The sequence below is a fragment of the Acanthopagrus latus genome, chromosome 2 (assembly GCF_904848185.1).
Source record: "Acanthopagrus latus isolate v.2019 chromosome 2, fAcaLat1.1, whole genome shotgun sequence".
Taxonomy (NCBI): domain Eukaryota; kingdom Metazoa; phylum Chordata; class Actinopteri; order Spariformes; family Sparidae; genus Acanthopagrus; species Acanthopagrus latus.
The window spans coordinates 14,692,002-14,713,328 of record NC_051040.1 but is presented as its reverse complement, the minus strand read 5'-3'; the positions used below and the strand labels follow the sequence as shown (position 1 = coordinate 14,713,328).

The following is a 21,327-nucleotide window of genomic DNA, read 5'->3' as shown; positions in this document are numbered from 1 at the left end:
GTGAATGTAGACTTTACAGTCATTAGGGGACGCATTTGTATTCCTGCCTGTTTCTTAAATGAACCTCTTAAAGTCTTCGTCTGAGGTTCATTAAAGATAGCAGGGTTTTTATGGTTATAGCTTGATGAGAGATGTCAGACGGGGATGTGGTGGATGCATTTTACATCATTTTATACACTTTTGGAACCTCCAGTAAAATCTGTTATAAAGATGAAGCCATTACTGTGCTCAGTGGGGGAGAAGAGATTAATAGACAAGTTGTGCCTGCAAAGCAGCTTCTGCACGCACACACTTAAAAAACATTACAGCGTTTTTGCTTCATAAACTGCCAACATTCACATTAATATAAGTACATTCAAAAACACTGTTCCCCTCTCGTGTTTTTCAGGGCCTGTTCTTGGCCTTCGTCACTCACAGCTAATGGATGTCTTTACCCAGTATGCCTACAACGACAGTTTCTTTGATAACGGAACATGGGGCCTCAACGAAACAGCTCAAGAGCACAAGCACCCCTACAACTACTATGCCATGCTGCTCACCCTGCTCATCTTCGTCATCGTCTTCGGCAACGTGCTGGTGTGCATGGCTGTGTCCAGAGAGAAGGCTCTGCAGACCACCACCAACTACCTGATCGTCAGCCTGGCTGTCGCGGACCTCCTGGTGGCCACGCTGGTGATGCCCTGGGTTGTCTACTTAGAGGTAAGATAATGGAGATAGACGCACACCCACGCACGCGTTGCACACGCAGGAAGAGGAGTAAATAACGTGACATGACATGTTATCCCTATCTGTGTATGTACAGTTCACCTCTTCCTCTCTGTGCGTTTGTCTTGTGTCAATGGAAAAGCGCTAGAAAAACAAAAGGATTTGCAGACTCAAGCCAGAGAAAATCAATTCGAAGGACAGAATTCAGTTCGACATTAAGAGGTCAAAAAATACGAAAGTATATTATGCATGGGACAGGCATTTATCTGGCATCTGGAGCAAGTAAAAACACAAGTGAAAATGGTTTGAGCCAAGCATGATGCCAGCAGTCATCAGCAGGTCAAGAGGCTCAAGGTGAAACAGGGGTGACGAATAAAATGTTTCACATCGGCATTGCAAATATCAGTCATGCTGTGGTTAAAGGGCCGTAATGTAGCAACACCATGTGACATCATTAAAATGTCAGACCTGTCTAGTCAGTCGCAGGTCAGATGTTTATGAATAATTCCTCCTTATACTGGAATACATCATTTTGAATTCACCGCTGTGTGGGATAATGCAGATCTGTTTTTGTTTTGTTTTTTTTTTAAAAAGCATGACACATCAATGTCCGCTAGCCAGCGCAGCCTTAAACAGACCAGAGACTTGGGGCTTGGCATAAAACCACCTCCAATCTGCCAAATCAATAGCAGACAGGATGCAGGCTATCTCTCAGAAAGACTGTTGCTCATTTCTCGTGTCTATCTCCTCGGTCCAGGGGTTATTTTTGACCATCAGGCTTTAGGTCACACTGTTAGATGTAGAGAAAGGCAATCTAATACTACAGGCACTCTAATCCTCCTGTGTCTCTCAGTGAGTCATGATGATTATCACGCCGATCAGATTACAGTATATAAATCCATAGGGTGTCTCCATGCATGTTTGTTTGTACACACAGTGGTGAAAGTGTTATTTTGTAAAAGTAATCTTATTTTTGTTGTTGTTCCCAATAAACTAAACTAAACTAAAAAAAAAACCTCTCTGTGATCATAGAGTGCATCAGGGGTGAAGTCATTTTGGGGGCTCACCTGAAAGATAGCATCACCCTGGTTTATTGGACAGTCAGCCAATGGGAATTTTCCACTGGATTCTGGCTTATTGAGGAAAAATAAGCTCTTTTGAGGCTTAAATGCAATTGCAAGAGGCAAAAAGGTAATGGTTAGCTCTGAATGAGACTACCCCAAGGTTGCATCGCCACCCCTGCTGCTAGCTGCACTTCTCCTCCACAGATCTACAATTTGGAAAATTTCCATCAGAACAGTTTGCAGGTGAAGTTTAACTCGTGAGTAGGCGAGTTTCTGCTTTGGGAGTGTTGATGTGTAACTGATGTTAAACTGTCTCTACCTGATCTGAGTAGCACATGCCTAAGAGCTTCCACCATCTAGGGCAGCCAGGTATAGCAACTGCTGTTGTTCCCTGTGTGTTTGTTTTCAAGGGATGTTGCCCCTACCTCACGATCCAAGATGGAGGACACCCTTGTGCATGCACAAGTCAGGTTGCGTCCAAAATCACCCACTCATTCACTGTTCCCTACCTGGGGAGTCCTACATAGAAGACTGTATTGTGAGCTCATCAGTGAAACAAAAAGAACTCTTTGAGACACAACGAGTGGAATTTAATTTTCCCATCCAGTGTAATGCATGATGGTGTAAGATGCTTGGTCAGTGACCATCTGTTTTACACTGCTTTTCATGATGCATTGTGGGATACTTTGAGTCAAGGGTATGATAATCTCAATATATATTCGGACAACACTATGAAATGGTATATGTGAGTGATTTTGGACACAGCCTGAGATCGGGTAGTGACGGTTCCCAGCAACCTCTGTGGTCTCATTCAGCCACTTGTTAGCAACAGCCTTTTTTAAGACATGTAAAAGCATTCAAATTCATGATTGGAGTTATTATTGCCATCATTTATGTCGTAAGACAAAATGTGAAAACCTCTTTTGCTTGAAAACCCACTTTGAGTTTGAGATGAAGGAACCAGAAGTGCAAAAAATGCTGACTTGCGGTCAGGTTTAATGACTCGTTGCTGCAGCACTGTGCTGGCACCAGTTATCAGACAGACCTTTCTCCAGAAAGTATGCAACCTGCATACTGCGTTTGTTTTTTTATCAGAATTATTGACTTGCTTTCTCTGTTGATGTGGGCATCTGTGTCCACAGGCAGGGAGCCTACATCAAAGCTTCGGAAAAGCAGGAATTGAATATTAATTGGCCTCCTATCAAAGCTCCAAATTGTAGTATAAAACTTTCTCAGTAAAATATTGATTTAGATTTCATCGCCGCAACGTGAGTCTCTGGTGGTTATGAGTGTTTTAATTGCATAGGTGTATGTTTTTTATTTTTTTATTTTAACGCATTAGGAGAGAGATGAGAGGTGGAACCACTTTGAACACTTGCCCACTCTTTATCAAATATAACTGAGAGCATGTATTTAGATGAAAGCTTGACGGTTGTCTGTCCTGTAACTTTATCCTGGTGGAGACGTGCAGAACCAGCGTCAGGTTACATGAACTCTTATTCAGCAGACAGCTGCTCTCTTGTTTCTGCTGGCATCCCCAGCTTTTTTCTGTTTATCTTTGGAGAAACCCACTTTTGTCACGCAGCCCTCTGGAGGACAGGAGCAAGAGGCAGAAATTGCTAAGGGCTGCTTTAGTGTCATGGATTAAAAGGATATTCCAGAGAGTCAGGAATGAGATACGATAACCGTTGGGGACTCACGGGTATTTGGAAGAGTGAACAAAATCAGATGCTCAGATGTGCCAAGTGTTGTCTCCTGCATGGTTCAAACCTCAGAAACCTACATTTCCCATAATGCAAATCAATAACACCATTTCTGAGGCTCATGTCTTTGAACATCCATGACACCGTTTTGTCTAGCCTCAGTCAACCAGATGACATCACTATGACATCATCTGCGTTTATTCCTCAGGCTTTCAGCCATGTCCACAAATATATAGGTATTTTAGAGCCAAAATGATGGAATCAGATGCAGGGGACTGCAGGCAGATCAGGGGATGAAGTTTCATATAAAGTACACAGCAGGGACAGACAAAAGTAACAGATGACTTGAGAAAAACTGAATTAAAGACTGGACTTACACGCAAACTAAACCAACGAGGGGATGAGATGCAGGTGGAGAAAGGCAGAAAAACACAGGTGAGGGAGAGAACCTCCAGAATTATAATATTTTTATGTATGTTAGTATGGGCAGGGGTTAATTCTGTGCTAATTAGCTCCTCTGTGCATAGGTATTTTTTTATTTTGAAGTTTCCAAAAACACCTGTGTGGACTAGGCCTTAGAGCTGTCAGGTAGGGGTTTTAAAGGGGAAAGACTATGGAAAGGGAAGGAAACTATGGACCATATACCCTCAAGGGTCTTGGCCGGACCACCGACGGAGTTTTGCCGGGAGCTGGTGGTCTGAGAGCCGATGAAGGGTCTCTGGCAACAAACGACCTTGGCCGGACTCCTGACCGAGGAGCAGGCACTGGACTCGGCTGGGTCTCCGACCGAGGACCAGACACTGGATTTGGTGTGAGACTCGGCCGGACCTCCGACCGAGGAGCAGGCAGTGGACTTGGCGTGAGACTCGGCCGGGCCTCCGACCGAGGAGCAGGCAGTGGACTTGGCGTGAGACTCGGCCGGGCCTCCGACCGAGGTGCAGGCAGTGGACTTGGCGTGAGACTCGGCCGGGCCTCCAACCGAGGTGCAGGCAGTGGACTTGGCGTGAGACTTGGCCGGGCCTCCGACCGAGGAGCAGGCACTGGGCTTGGCGTGGGACTCGGCCGGGCCTCCGACCGAGGGGCAGGCACTGGGCTTGGCGTGGGACTCGGCCGGACCTCCGACCGAGGAGCAGGCAGTGGACTTGGCGTGGGACTCGGCCGGGCCTCCAACCGAGGTGCAGGCACTGGACTTGGCGTGGGATTCGGCCGGGTCTCCGACCGAGGTGCAGACACAGGACTTGGCGTGGGACTCGGCCGGACCTCCGACCGAGGTGCAGGAGCAGGCACAGGACTTGGCGTGGGACTCGGCCGGGCCTCCGACCGAGGTGCAGGAGCAGGCACTGGACCTAGCGTGGGACTCGGCAGGACCTCGGACTGAGGAGAAGAAACAGGCCTTGGCCAGACCACTGTCCGAGGTGCAGGAACAGGCATCATCTGGACCGCCGACTGAAGACCACTGGCAGGTGTCGACCGGAACGCCGACTGGGGCCCACTGGCAGGTGTCGACCGGAACGCCAACTGGGGGCCACTGGCAGGTGTCGACCGGAACGCCGACTGGGGGCCACTGGCAGGTGTCAACGGGGTTGAGACTGAGGCCTGGGCTGGGAGCTCGGCTGTGGCTGAGGCTGAGGTCTGGGCTGAGAGCTCAGCTGTGGCTGAGGCTGAGGCCTGGGCTGGGAGCTCGGCTGTGGCCTGGGCTGGAAGCTCGGCTGTGGCCTGGGCTGGAAGCTCGGCTGTGGCTGAGGCTGAGGCCTGGGCTGAGAGCTCGGCTGTGGCCGAGGCTGAGGCCTGGGCTGGGAGCTCGGCTGTGGCTGAGGCCTGGGCTGGAAGCTCGGCTGTGGCTGCGGCTGCGGCCTGGGCTGGGAGCTTGGCTGTGGCTGAGACCTGGGCTGGGAGCTCGACTGTGGCTGTGGCTGCGGCCTGGGCTGGGAGCATGGCTGTGGCTGAGGCCTGGGCTGGGAGCTAGACTGTGGCTGTGGCTGTGGCTGCGGCCTGGGCTGGGAGCTCGGCTGTGGCTGCGGCCTGGGCTGGGAGCTCGGCTGTGGCTGTGGCTGCGGCTGCGGCCTGGGCTGGGAGCTCGGCTGTGGCTGCGGCCTGGGCTGGGAGCTCGGCTGAGGCCTCTGAGCCTGACTTCAGGGAGCCAGGACGTGGACGGGCTCGTCGCTTTCTCGGTGGGGGTACTTTGTAGGCAAGCCGGGTTCCCCAGAAATGAGACATTTCGGCTGTGGCATGGGCTGAGGTTGAAGCTGTGGCATGGGTTGAGTCATAAGCTTCAAAGAAAAGTTTGCTTGCGGCTATCTGACGAGCCCTGCTAGCAGGATTGGTTACAAAGTCCTGATACCACCGGATTATCTCTAGGCCATTTACTGCTGCTCATTCTGTCAGGTAGGGGTTTTAAAGGGGAAAGACTATGGAAAGGGAAGGAAACTATGGAAGGGGAAGGTAGACCCAAACGCAGTTACACACAGGAGACAAAATAAGGAGGAACAAAAGGCGAGCTTTAATGAAAGCTGATACAAAAACCAAGAAGCAGACAAAACAGGGCAAAAGACAAAGTAGCAAACAAAAACGAGATAAAGTACAAATCAAAAATCAAAGTTCAACTCAAAACATGGAAAACGCAAAACCAAAAACATACCAAACGGGACAGGAGCCTGGACAGGCGCATGAACAAGAACATGGACAAGAGCATGAACAGGAGCGTGGACAAGAGACAGAAAACAGCAAACAGAGAACAGCAAACAATGACCAGACAAAGAGTGAGGGGAAACACAGAGACTAAATACACAGACACTAATGACATGACAAGGCACAGGTGAGGAGAGAGGAGGAAGGAAGCCAGGTGTGATAATGAGGGGGAGGAGCACAGAGGAAGAGACCAGGAGGGAACAAGACAACAGACAGAGGGAGCCAGAGGGGAGAACATAGGAGAAACTTAAAGGACACATGAGGGCATGGAAAATCAGACACATGACACACAAGACATGGAAAAAACACAACACAAGACATGATACAAGGACGTAAATCAAATACAAGAAACCAAAAAAAAACAGATACAAGAACAAACAAAAACCGGAGTCATGACAAGAGCGCTCCAATTAGACCCACAGATGACGAGTCAAGTGTCCTTCATGTAAGAAGTGAAGGGCCACAATTTAAAAAAATAAAACATTTATCATCAGACGTAATTAAACTTTGAGCAGTCCAGTGTTGGTGAAACTGGGGACTTGTAAGCAGTCATACATTACAGGGCTCCTGCTATTTTTCTTAATTCATTTATTTGACGGGTATGTTCAAACATATCTGCATTACAAATTCAGTCGCAAAATGATTTATGTGAGCCCCAGGAGTTCGAATCTGGATCAGAAAACCATCATGATTATTATTTCATTGAGGTTAGGAATTGATTACAGTTTCATAATGTTTCCCTGAAATCATCTTTGAGGGGATGGTGACACACACACACACACACACACACACACGCACACACACACACACACACACGCGCACACACACACACACACACACACACACACACACACCAAATGCTTATGGTTTCCTGTCTCAACTGATTTTGTGCCAATAACATGACCCATTTTTTGCCTATTTTATCCCTAAAAAGAAAGTAGTCCTGCTCCAGCAACATGCTGAGAACTAAGTACAGGGTGCTTGCTAAAGTCGAAATGTATTACCCAGCATGTGTTTTAAATCGTTGCTCATCAGATTTTAGCTTCTTGCTTTTGGGAAGTGGGATTAATTGAGACGTCAGCAGTTGGACTGCTATAATTGCTGGGAAATAAGATGGTAGAAGTGGGAACGTAAATATTTCTTATGTGTGCAAATGTTTTACAGAAAAGGTAAACATACATTCATATCAGTCTGAGGTAAACATCAGACAGATTATAATGATCTCTATAGATTTGCATATATATTGTAGAAGTGAAGGTGGCCTTAGATAGTTAGTCAGATTATGTGCTTACAATAGCTTTAGCTTTTAGGTTTCTCATTTGTTTATTCACCTCATGTTCTGCAGAGCATGCTCCCTCCATCACAAACTCAATTACCTTCACATAATGACACAAACACAAGATTGTGTTTTTTTTTTTGTCTGACTCTTTTTACTAAACATAACCTGCGAACCCAATGCACCCACACTCCTCTCCGTCCTTTATCTTAGAAGACTTAATGATTTTCTAATTTCACGTCGCAGGCGGCGGCCTGACTGAGTTTTCTTGTGCAGATTATGTATCAGCATGAACTAACAGTGACAGCTTAGTCACGGAGTGTGGGCAGGGCATTCAACTTGCCCTTTATTATTAAATGCTGAATTAGCATTAATTACCACAATTTTCGCTTTCTTCCAAGTGTGACTGATTTAGAGAGCGCACTGAGGGAACATTATGTGTTGCTCGAAGTCCAGAGTCTGTTTTTAAGGCAAGCTGCATAAAAAGGCCACTGTTTTTCTTTCTGGGGAATTTCATGCCAAACTTGAGTCACTCACCTTTGGCTGGGGCATCAGTATGGCCAAAAAATGTTGTTCAGTGAACATGAAGAAACATCTTTAATAATTATTGTATTCCACTTATTACAGTGATTACATGCAGTAGTTTTCAGTAATTCATTAGGTAATCACAGAGAGATAAAAGAGAGTAAATTCCAATGAGAAGAAACATTTAACTCATACAAGGGCAACATGTTTAAAGCCAAAACAAATGATTGGCTTCAAGAAAGAATTATTAATTAACGATTGTGTTGTTGTGTTTTTTTGCGTTGTTCTTGCAAGTGTTTAATCGCCCCAAAGTGATTTGTGAGACAGTCAGAAATGACATTAGGGGTGTGTGTGGCTCTGTGTTTAAATTCAACCACTGAACCACACAAAGAGTCCTCCCTCCCCTTTAACCCCTCTCGTCGTTATGTTCACAAAGTGAGGTATATTTCCCCTTCAGGTTCCAATCAACAGTCAACATTACACTACATAAACGCACACACCAGTGGAGGTCACTGCCGCAGGTCGCTGCACGCTGCAGTCAGGCTGATAAACAGGAGTGAAGATACATCCACTTTTAAATGCAAATGTTAGAAATGTCAAATCTCTGAACTCCCCTGCTGCTGGTAAACTGTTTCAGATCAGAGCAGAATTTGTTTTGTTTGTTTTTTTATCCATTTTTATCATTGATGCCATAAAGACAGTCAGGTTTGAAATGAAAGGCATATATATGTGTATTTTGATTAAAAGGCATCCTAAATTGCACTTTATGAAAATAAGTCATCAAAAAACTTGACTTCATTAGAATTTTGCAGTTTATAAATCAACAGACTCAACATATGATGTAATTCCTGCATAATCCCCATCCTTCCTCTGCTTCACACCTAATCCCCACCCAATCTTCATACCTTTCAAGACAACCAATCTAGTGAGATCAATCACAAAAAAATAACAGATATATGACGATATATACAAATGTTATTGTACCTTAAGATTACTGAGGGGTTAAACCCACCTTCCTGTATAAAACCAAGACTGGTCATGAACTCTGCTATTTATCCCACTTTCATAGCTCCCCGGCCCCCATTACTTCAGTTCAACTTACTTTCACGACATTAACTTTGCCTATTAGACCAGAATGGGGACACATTCACAAGTCATGATTGCAGTGCACATATACACAGCGTGAATAAGTATAAATGAAGTTGGAGAGGTGGTCAGGATGCATGAAATAGGTGAAATAGCAACAACAAAACTGAGAAAATGCATAAATCCCACATTCAGCATGTCATAATACTTATCCTCTTTTAGCATTGTATTTGTATTGATTTCATGCTTTAAATAAGATGCAGCAGTTTAATATTCAGTGACTGTGTTTCCGCCGCACTCTCACGGATAGACCTGTGCTGCAGCCGTAGGAAACATGTAATGCTCGGCTGCAGCATTAATGAGGATGTAAAAAAGTATGTTTTTTTTTTTTTTTGTTGGTAGAGCTGGTGAGAGAAGCAACCGTGGGACTGTCATATAAAGAAGGACAAGAAATTGAATGGTGGTAGCGAAGGAGAGAAACAGGACGGGCGACTGCAATGGATAGCGAGTGTGGAGATGTTGAAAGGGTAGAACAATGCAGCAACAACAACAACAAATAACAAAATAAAAAGAACAGAGAGGTTGCAACAGGGAGAAGGGCAGTCATTATGCTGTCAGATGGTTCTGCAGTCACCACTAGTGTTGGAGTCACCGGCAACAACAAAGAGCTCTTTAAGCCGGTGCTAAATGTAAGACATCGGCCAGGGACAAAGATTAATCATCCACAGAGAGGTAGGAGTTTCTCCTCTGACACACACATCTCTCTTACCCTTTACAGAGCCCTGAGAGGGGGCAGGTAGGATGTAGTGTCAGGCGAGGTGGGTGGCTTTGGACCCGTCAGAGCATCACTGATGATGTTTCATCTCTTGGTGAAACCATGTGTGGCACAGAGGATTGAATACAAATAGGTTTCGATCAAGTGTTTGATTGAACGCCACCTGGGGCTGCAGACCAGGATGCATGTTTATAAAGGATGAGGGCATCTATAGGTTTGCAATAATCTGTCGTGTTCAATTCCTCCCGGTGTGAGAGAAAATCTGTGAAGAGTCGTGACGTCGCAATGCACTCAGCTCATCCGTCAATTTCCAACATTCTTTCAGTCACATGAATGTAACAGAATGTCTGGATGTTGTGTATACTGTGAAATATGTATGACAGCTGTTTTCACCTGTAATTATCTTTCTATGATAACAACCCCACGCCTATTCATTCTGTTCTCTATCAGACTTCACTCACGACTCAGAGCACTCTGCTGAACTGTTGAACAGTTGACACTTTCTCTGTATTTATATCATCATCGTTTCACTCTATACTTCCTCTCTCCTTCTGTTGCCAGTGTGGAAAATAATCTGGGGAAAAAAATAAATAAATAAATAAAACAAAGGGAGACTTGACTGTCAGGGTTGCTTTGTGTTGCAGAGGCAAAACACATCATTTGCAGCGACTTTGTTCTGTCGACTGTTCCTGTAAGCTGCCATTTGTTGATGTTTTTTCTCTTCTAGGTAGTGGGAGAGTGGCGCTTTAGCAAGATCCACTGTGACATCTTTGTCACTCTCGATGTGATGATGTGTACAGCCAGCATCCTCAATCTCTGTGCCATCAGCATTGATCGGTGAGGTCACCACTGCACAGATTGTTTAATCCTGCCTGTCATGCATCCTGCATTGATTTTAGATGGAAATCTTACCTTCTGAATAACAGTGGGGGAACTGCTACTTTCTAATTGCATGCATATGTTTTTTTTTTTTTAATATACAAACTAATTGGCCTTTCCAGACACCAATTTCACAACCTTCCACTTTTATTTCACGTGTATTCATTTAGGAATAGCCTGTTACTGCTCACCAGATGGTCCAGGGTTATTGATGTGACTTTGTCAATATGCCAATCTGCAGCAATTTCAGGACTTAAGAGTATGTTCATTAGCTGATCTAAATGCATATGTAAATCAAAGACATCACAAGAAAAACATCTCTCAACCAAAATTAGAAGAAAGAGGAGAGGAGATGTTGTACAGTAGTACCCAGTATATGCAATACAGGCATCAAAATATCAAAGGTTATCCTTAAAGCAACATTGTGTAGAAATTGGCATTTTGTGCGATTTGGTGGCCCCCCACAAATTCCAGGTCTGTAACAGTTTGTCAGATGTTATGTAGGTGCCAACTTCAAACAAAACTTACTACATTTTCACAATATTAGTTCTAATGAAGGTAAATATTTATTAGGGTCATGAATGCTCCATTCATCCCTACTGGAAACAATATCACATAAACCTACAATTTTTATATAGTTTGACTGACAAATTATCGTCTTTTATGTTGATCCGATGAACGCATTAACAAACATAAGCTTCCCATATTGATACACTGATCAGATCTGGAACTTTGATATTAATTTATTACCTAATGAATATAAGTCCACAATTTACTCTCCTGTAAATTGTTCTGTTTTGTTCTTTCTCCCAGCTCTTGAATAATATATCCAGGTCCTCAGCTGCTAAATGGTCTCACTATGTTCACCATCTGGTTGGAAATGTTATCTGTCTGCCGTTTGGTGCTGTGCAGATCTTTAAAGCTTTTCACTCAAAACAGCTGCCTGCTGCTTCTGAAAACAATGCTATAAAAGACAGTGGTGAGAGCAAATCAGACCAGTAATGTAAAAACAAACAATGAGCACAGAGCTGACAGGAACGGCAGAGCTAAGTGATCCTTCGCTGTGAGATTGTTAGTACAAGCGACCCCTTGCAGAACCGAACATAATGATTTATTTTTGTAGCCTTTATAGCCTACCCAAACAAATAAAGCGCTATTTAAAGTGGCACTTCACCGCAGTGCCTGTTTTGTCACAAGACCTTCTGGATTCATTAATGCCATGGACAAAAATAACTCACTTATTTGGCTGTCACTTGCATGATGACTATGATTAATGGCAACGCCTCTGTTACAGTAGATCACAAAGCAAAGGCAGTTCACATGAGGGGCATGTAAAGCCTGACGTTTGATTAAGAACTGTAGGAAGTAATCATGTACTTTTGGCAATCAGTTGTTAAAGTGTGAGAGCTCGGTCTGATATAAATGAAGAATTCCAAAGGCATAACATTTTCCATATTTTCATGTCACAGAAATCTGTCACGTTTTATTTCATATGAATTTCTGCTCAGCTACATTTTTCATCTTTAAAAACATATGGAAAATAAATATTCATTGTGTGACTACACGCGGACACAATTTCAACTCCTATTCAAGTGATTGAATTAGAATGCAAATGTCCATTGTATGTGGAGAAAAAAATCTTATTAGTGTGAATAATCCCATGGTGGATGATTGTTTGTGTGTATTTGAAATGAATTGTTACGAGTGCAGAGAAGGAGCAAGGGTATTAACATTTAGATATTATTCATTTGACTTGTGACAACTTGCTGTGTGCTTGTGAATACAAATCATGAAATGGATGAGTGTGACACAATCACTTTCCCTTTTCCCAATATGTTGAGTACATTTCAGTGTCCACCCGTATGATGCTGAGTTATTCAAGTTCAGCGAAGAGTCACTGAAAAATTTCAAGTTTCCCTTTTATCAATTCTGCAGCTCCAGGCAGCATCTTAATTTATACATCAAAGGATTGTTTTCTGCCTCCAATAACTTTGTTCTGACTCACAAGTGTCGAGCCAAAAGGAAGGGATCACAATACGGGTGCGCATGAGTGTCGACAGCTTACTTTAAGGGGGCCGGAAAAGTGAATAGTCAGTCATCATAATCTCTTGTTAAAAAATGAATGATTTGAAGCTTCCACCACACTATAACCCTAACCCTAACCCAATCAAATCAACAACATCATCTTTAAAAGCAAAAGTTTAAAAGTTGAACTACAAGATATCCCCCTATTATGATGCTCTCAGTGAGTCATAATGACGTTCATTATGTAGTCTATGTTGTGTAATGACAATTTAATTAATCCTGAATCTTAAATCTTGAATTATGTCCACAAAAATATTTTACGAGACAAGCAGTTAACCTTGAGCTTTGTGTGTTAATGCACTCATAAGTCATACAGTTACATACAATAAAATACACCAAATACTGTGAGAAAGTTCACTGTGACATCATCGGTTGTTTTAAGTCTGTTTACATAGCCACATAAATTCAAAGCTCTCAAGAGTAATCCTATTGATGTGATATAAACTATAATAATGCCAATTCTGATAAAAACTGAGAAATATTATGCTAATTTGTACGTTCACAATTTGATTTTGGGTCACTACTAGTAACTAGCACATCTGTTTTCTCATATTGTCCAGTGCTGTAGCTCGTATTTACACTATTACTACCAATCAGCCATACATTTTTTGCAGCACAGATTCTTCCACATTCAAATTAAATTTTGATGCACTTGAGGAAGTTTCCTATGAAGTTGTCTTTTAAAGGAAATTATGTTTACACTCAACGTTACTCACCAAAACTCATCATTTGCATCCTTGAGGCTGAACAAATGTACTAAAAGCATTTCCTTCCTCATAAAGCATTCACAAAGCTTACAAACATTTTCCTTTTTTATATCCTTGTTTATTAGCTTCCGGTGCTCTTCTTCACTGCCTTTTCACTGAAAGGCTGCATTTCTTTGTGAGTTACCACCACATTTCAAAATGGATAACAGTAAAAGTATTATTTATGTGTTTTTCTGAGCCACAGATGATTGTCAGACATGTGCACAAATAATGTACTGTGCTCCCAGGGAAACCAGTCATTTTCTGTCATTTGGCCTTGTAAAAGCACTGTGTATTTTTACTCCTGGGACAAGAAAACCTCTCCATACCAAAGGCTTGTGCATAGCTTGGTACAATCCTAACAACACACGATTTAATACAATTACCTTTGATTTATCCTGATTTCCCTCATGTGTTTCAATAAAACCAAAACCTAATGATAGTCTTGTAAAAGCCTTAACCACTTGGCTTTATGTCTTAAGTCTTTTGGACCAAATTACAAAAAAAAATCAATGCATGACGGTAGAAAGCTGTGCATTTCCTGGGCGATTACCGAAAACCCACTAATAAGGTCAAACAATGTAGTGAGGTTAAATGATAAGGTCTTTACTGTGAGTCACAGCCTCCTTTACAGTTCCTTCTCTTCACGTCCACAACACATAGCTGTTTCCAAATGGATTTTTCTTTTCTTTTACCACTTGTAGGTTTCACATTCTTTGTCCTCCTTTGAGTTAAAATTTCAAGTGATCACCAACCACACAACTTTGTTGACCTTGTTACACCTTCCTTGTTTCGTTGAATGTACTGTTTTCTATAGATTCAAACTAAAGTGTCTATTTTTTTCTTTTTCCCTCCCTCACAGTTACACAGCAGTTGCGATGCCAATGCTTTACAATACTCGCTACAGTTCCAGGAGACGGGTCACAGTAATGATCTCTGTGGTGTGGGTACTGTCTTTTGCCATATCATGTCCCCTATTGTTTGGCTTAAACAACACAGGTAAGAAGGAGTATGGTGAAACAAACATGTCCTCCGATGGTATATGACTGAATTGGTAGCACTCTTTGTATTGTACAGTATTATTCATGTACACACAGCCACTGCACAGTACATTATATAACATAATATAAAGAAGACAGACACAATATGCATTGTGAATAGGTAGCTGATGTAACTTTTAAATGCTTCCCTCCATGCACAAAAGCAGAATGCTAACATCAGTGCCCATTTGTTAGTGTCTTTACAACAAGGTGTACAAAAAATGTGGGGAGTTACTAAGAAGCAAGTAAGGAATGAATCAGGAGTGACTCGATAGGTAATGAATCGTTAATGAGTTATTTCTTAATGACATAATTCAAGGAATAAATAGTAAATAATGATGAGTTACTTGATGCCACACTGGGAGATACTATAGCAATGAACCATTAAGTAATGACTGATTCATCCGTGATTTGACATATTGACCACTTTCCTCATGAGTGGTTAGGTGTTGCTGATCGACTACAACATTCAACTTCATAGGGGCACTGACCAGTAACAACTGATTACTTAATCATTAGTTACTCTTGTTGTATACCTTCACATAAAGTGAAACATAATGCTGAGTATTTACCAAGTATACTTGATTAAATACTCAATACTTAGTCATACTAATTAATTAATCATTAGTTACTCAACATCGTTACTCAAGTGAATGTAGTAACTACTCAGTATGATGTCTCACTTTACTTGAAGGTACAAAAAAATGTACAAATAATGATTTAATAATTAGTTATGTATGAGTCATCACTAGTTCATGTGGCAGGTTAATAGTAAGTCAGTAACAACTCATAAAAAAAAAAAGCAGGTAAATCAATTCAGATGTTTATGAACTAATCATTACTTAATTATTCATTCATGTAGTATGTCAGAGTCTGGTGTTACTGCATAGTCTTTCATAAGAGAATGTAAGATATCAACATGTCAGCTCTTGCAAGTAACCTACTACCTCATACTCACATGTAACTGCTGGTAGCGAGCCTTAGCCCTTTTGGTTGCTTATTTCCCTGAATATGGGCTTGAAGAGAGGATTACTGCGAAGGCCGTAAGCGATTAAGTGATTTTTAGACTTGTCGCTAACCAGCTCCTGTGGCTCACATCCTGTCACTTTGATGCTTCACTCATCCCTTCAACTGCCTTGATGTAACGTCGATTCTCCCAAGACTCAGGCGTTTAGATTTGTGAGCCCCGGAACACAAGTGAGCTGTGACTGCAGATCTGGCCAGTGTAAGCTGCAAGGAACATGAAAGCAGATATCACCAGCACCAGCCATCAAGATTAGTGTTTAAAGCCATAAAATATAATATTTTTGGTTATATGGTCATATGAACTATAGGACATCTAGCAGTGCAGCTAGGTGTTCAGACTGGGAGCTTGGAGCACAAGGTGTGTGGAAGTGTTGCTGTTGCTTACACAGCTAGTATAGGAGCTCCACTGGGAGGAGGTTTATAGGCCCTGGACAGCTGGACAGAGCAGGGCATGCTGAGAGGGAGTATAGATATAAAATGATGAACTCAAACCCTTAATTTGCTTGGAAAAGCATCATATTTTATTTTTCGATTGTTTTAAACTGAAATTTGTACGTAATGTATCTTTAATGTAAATCTTAAACTCATGCTAGTCAATAAAGTTGCAGAAATAAACCATGTTGTTATGAGTAAAAACGCTCAGTGTACAACACAGCCTTCACCTTGGCACAGGGAGATCATTCAGAAAGTCTAACCATATTGACAGCTCTAGTAATAGTAAAGTAGAGTTACTGTGCTCCGTGAGCTCGCTGGCCAGATCGGCTATGAAAGGTTTCGGTGAGTGTCAAACGAGGCAGCGTCAGTTATGTATTTTTGCCGTCTGATAATTAAAGCATTTTATGACAAACTGTGACTTTCTTGTCTCTCCCAGTTAACACTAATATTCTTTTTTTAGAAATAAGGTCCAATTTCATCCACCAGAAGGGGAGGGACTTTGTCGTGCATCAAGAGCCCTGTCTCTCTATTTGTTTATAGGCCTGTTATAAGGGTGCACAGCAACTGGCCTATTATTTATTCAGACTTTTAAAAAAAACTCCTTCCCAAGCTATAGAATATATTTTACAAGTGGTTTTGCAGGCTGAGAAAGGCTCCTCGTGACAAGAAAACCTAATTTCATGTCAAATTGTGTTGCCCTTTTAATGGTCATCCTTCTCTTCCTCCTGAGGCACCGCCGCCTTGAAGTGTGAAGATAGCAAGTTGTTATCATGAACTACACAATTACTGTGACATCATCGGTTGTTATGCTTGCCTGTGTGGCAACAATTGTTGCCTAATCTGAAGCTGCCTGTAGGGTCTGAATTTGGTCCATTTTGGGTCCAGAACAGACGGGATGGTCACCACTGTGTGTGTGTGTGTGTGTGTGTGTGTGTGTGCATGCGTGTGTGTTTGTGAAGGGAGTTAAGAGAGTTGGCGATGTAGCTCAGAGCGCCAATTTGGCTGGCTTCAAAAGTAAATCAGTGACATCTAAAATTAACAAGCAACCAGTGCAGGGAGTTGAAAATTGGGATGATATGATCTCTACATTTGGCAGCAGATAGAGGCGCGGTGGCAGCTTCCTGGATAAGCAACATGGCGGTCGAAGTAAATGTGCATGGGAGAAAAAAGAAAGATGTGTGAATGACCTCCAAGAGTGAGGGAAGTGTGGGATTGGTTCCAGTTTTGGATGAATCCTCAAGAGATAGAAATCAAAGAGAAGCCGTTCGTTGTTAGCCACAAGTTCAAACCAAACAAAGTTTCCCGGTTTTTACTTTAGAAAGATTTTCAAGAGGCACATTGACAAAAATGCAATTCAACCATACTTATATAAAGAAAACAATTTTGGACAGAACACAACACACAGTCTGAAACCTTTCTTCACCCTGTGCTTATCTCCACAGCAACTCGCGACGAGTCTCTCTGTGTGATCGCCAATCCGGCCTTTGTGGTGTACTCTTCCATCGTGTCCTTCTATGTTCCCTTCATCATCACTCTGCTGGTTTATGTGCAAATTTATGTGGTCCTGAGGAAGCGCAGGAAACGTGTAAACACAAAGCCAAAGCAGCGCGTCTGTCAGGCTGCCGACCCTGATGTGGCCACTTCACTGAAGGTGAGCTGCTCTAGCAATACGGTCGCCGTTTACAATGAACGCCTTTATGGCTCTGACATGAAAGTGAGATTGAGATTTGAGATTTACACCTTTATCATACCAGAGCTCCCTTCTGTCTGTGCCTTTTGAATGTATTAATCAACACTGAGGTCTACAGTATGTGATCAGACTAAAGCCATTGAAGTAACATATACAGTCTTTGTATGAAGTGTTACTCTTTGCAAGCTTGTATTCATTTAAAATGCATTTTTTTTTTTTTACAAATCCCTAAATGGTCACGAACATATAATTTCCCATGATAACAAGTAAAATTCAATCAAAAGATTCTAGCGACTCATACACACTGCTCTATAAGGGGTTCTTTTGAGTTTTAAAGCAGAATATGAACATTCTATGAACTTTTTGTTTGTTTTATTATTTAACTATTAATGTGATATTATAAGCAATAGGTGCAACAATATAACTGTCCAGTAGGCTACAACTTCTGATTGGCCTGGGTATAAGAATCTACCCTCATTAATGGGTGTTATTATTATTGGTGCAATAACGTATTTATATTAATTAGTAAATGTTCATCTTAAATCAGATGCTACTCATGGCTCATTGCTGATGTATTAAACATGAAGCTGTCAGTAATAAGAGGGAAGAACTTTTGTTTTCTCTTGATAACGGGTTAATTAATCTTGTTGTCTCGTGATATAAATGCTTGTTTTCTCAATCTCAAGAAAACAAACTCAACATGTGTTATTCCGTGATATAATTAACTTGTGATCTTCAGAAAACAAAAAAATATCTATACTTATTTGCAGGAAAATGGACTACATCAATCAAAATGCTCTGGTTCATCTGACATCGCTTCACATAATGCAAAGGTTCCTGCAGTGATTTGGGACTTATATAGCTTCAGCTACTAAATCTCATAATCTGTGGAAAACAACAGTTCTCTTTTGATAATGACATAATTAATCTGTAATCCTGGGAACACAAAGTTCGTTATCTGGACATCTTGGCAAACTTTTCTCGTTACCTTGGGAAAACAACTAGTGGTTATCTCATAATGGTGACATAGATAATGCGTGATCTCAAGAAAACAAATAGGGTTTAACTCGTTGCCGTGGGGAAACAAAGGAAAGACTGTTTGACCAATGGCTGCTTAAGGCTTCCGTACTTCTTGAACCTATTTAGAATGATATCTTTTTCAACCAGTTTAAACAGATAACATGAAAAAGTCTCTTGCCCTTTGTGTCTTTATAAAACTGCTGTCAAATATTTTCTCAAAACAATTATGTTCCATGGTTTGATGCTCAGGCATTGTATGAAATTAGAACATACGGTGAAGGTAAAAGCACAGACAGAGAGAGAAGAGAGAAGAGAATTGATTTTCTTTAAAAAAAAAAAACTAAAAAAAAAACAAGAAACAAACAGTGGATAACACTCAAGGCGGTATATTAAAGAGCATGGCTCAGGTACATCTAAAGCATTTCGAATGTTGTTCTTCTCCTCTATATGTAAATGTAACTGGTTCCATTCAGTTTCATTTCAGCGTTACATTTACATTTATTTCGGTGTCGAAAGCCGTCACGCAACTGTAAATAAGATGGCCCTCAGATGACCTTTTTCTTTTCTGGTTATTGATTTTACTGACACACTGATGCTCGATGGACTCTGCACAGGAAGCCAAAGTAATGCTTTTGATCCAGAGCACCGCATTACTCATGTTCATGCATGGCTCTGCATGTGTGAGAGTGCGTGAGCGTGTAGACTATACATTACCATATAATTTAATGATCCGTGAAGTCATTATATGGCAGCATATTGACGGATTACGTTCATGATCTTTATATTTATAGTAAGAGAACAACATTTACATAAAGTTCCGCTTATGCCGTTAATTGCTGGATGAGTTTGGATCATCTCAGTAAAATAATCTCAGCTGACAGACTCTTAAGCTGTCCGGTTAATGGACTTGGAGATGTAGATCATAATCCTGGTAAACAGACTTTCTGTGCCAGAGCTTGATGCAGGTTCATTTGACCTGGTAGGCAGTGGGACCTGTGCTTAGACAGCCCTTTTATCAGTTGTGCTTTGACATTGTACCTTCTCCTTTCCTGACACAGCTGTTCTCATTTCAGGATAAGTGCACTCATCCAGAGGATGTGAGGTTGTGCACCATGATTGTTAAATCTAATGGGAGTTTTCCTGTCAACAAGAAGAAAGTGGTGTGTGCTCTTTATTTTTTTTTTTTCTCATGCTTAAAGCTTTTTTCTTTTTGTTTCTCGGAAAGCGTAATTGTCAGAAACACATTTGGTTTGCACATGAAACATTTAGCAAAAGTGTCACCTTCCTTCATTTCAAGAAGAGAAAACAGCTTAAAATGCACCTTTCTTCCTCTGTGAGCAAAGAAAAACTTAATTTTAAACTCAAACTGGGGTAATTTGTTCTCTTTTTTAATTCATACTATTTTAGATGTCACAGATTGTGCAATTTCCTAACAGAAAAAACAAAAACTGAATCTGTGCTTTTGTGACCTTGCTCAGATATTCATCAAAGATGGGGTCAACGAAGGGGAAGATCTCGAGCTGGATGAGCTGAACAACAGTGGCAGCAGCCAGAAACAGAAGCAGCAGCCACAGTGTGCTCTCGGCGACACTCCGGCCACCAGCCACCAGCTATTGATGCCCAACAAGGCTAACGCTAGCCCCACCTCTAGTCCTCCCACGCCCCCCGAAGAGGGTCAGAAAGCGGAAAAGAACGGAGACCCTGCTAAGGGGGCCCTGGGGGATTCAGCTCCCGTCGTGGCCAAAGCCTTCCAGACGCAGGCCTTACCTAATGGGAAGACTCAGACCTCTGTAAAGACCTTGAGCAAGAGGAAGATCTCCCAGCAGAAGGAGAAGAAGGCCACACAGATGTTAGCCATTGTCCTGGGTAAGTTGGTTCACTTCTGACTGATTTTTTTTTTTTTTTAACTCAATTTTCTGTTTGGTGTAAATAATTTAGAAATCAATCAATTAAACTTTTCGCAAAGTTCACCCATAAATAGAAACTCATCATTATCTACTCACTCTCAGTTCCAGAGTCCACAAAACATTGGGAATTCACAGCAAAACAGCATTGTGGCATTCTGTTAAACAACTGAAGCAGATAGGGACTTTTAAGATGGAAATTAAAAAGAACACACACACACAACAGAAACAAATAGCTACCCACAGCTTGTACAGCATAATCCAAGCACTGGGATCCCAACTTGATTTGAAAAGGCGTTCTTTGTACCTTCTTTTAAGCCGAAGTCTTCTATGAAGCAGCTGAGCTGAAAGCGTTTGCTCACACCTCTTCTGAGGAGGATGCACAAGACCAGCTGTTTTTTGATTTGTCATCTTGATATTTGTTTCTGTTCTAATTCACCACAAGCCTATCCTGTAATGTGCATTTTAGAAAAACTCCTCTTCTTCTTTTGCTCAAGCTCCCAGCTGTCTGCCTGTGAATGCATTGTTATTTCCATCTCAGATATTTTGGTAAGACCTAAAACAGAGCTTGCAAACAAGGCAGGCGGTGATGCAACAGAAGGAAATACCCTTGATGCCTCTATTAGTCCAACTTCTCCTTACAGTGTTGCCCTTATCTTGGTGTAATAAGTATTTTTCTT

At 41.9% G+C, this 21,327-nt stretch overlaps 1 protein-coding gene across 1 annotated transcript in view; it reads left to right on the top strand.

Annotated features, from left to right (window-relative positions):
• drd2a (dopamine receptor D2a) overlaps nucleotides 1–21,327 on the top strand; it is a 46,948-nt gene that overhangs the window by 24,561 nt on the left and 1,060 nt on the right. Inside the window, exons 2-7 of the mRNA XM_037087726.1 lie at nucleotides 389–699; nucleotides 10,550–10,659; nucleotides 14,395–14,531; nucleotides 17,476–17,684; nucleotides 19,817–19,903; nucleotides 20,222–20,609. Of these exons, the coding sequence (XP_036943621.1) occupies nucleotides 421–699; nucleotides 10,550–10,659; nucleotides 14,395–14,531; nucleotides 17,476–17,684; nucleotides 19,817–19,903; nucleotides 20,222–20,609 (1,210 nt within the window). The 5' untranslated portion in view covers nucleotides 389–420. The remainder of the gene's footprint in view (nucleotides 1–388; nucleotides 700–10,549; nucleotides 10,660–14,394; nucleotides 14,532–17,475; nucleotides 17,685–19,816; nucleotides 19,904–20,221; nucleotides 20,610–21,327) is intronic.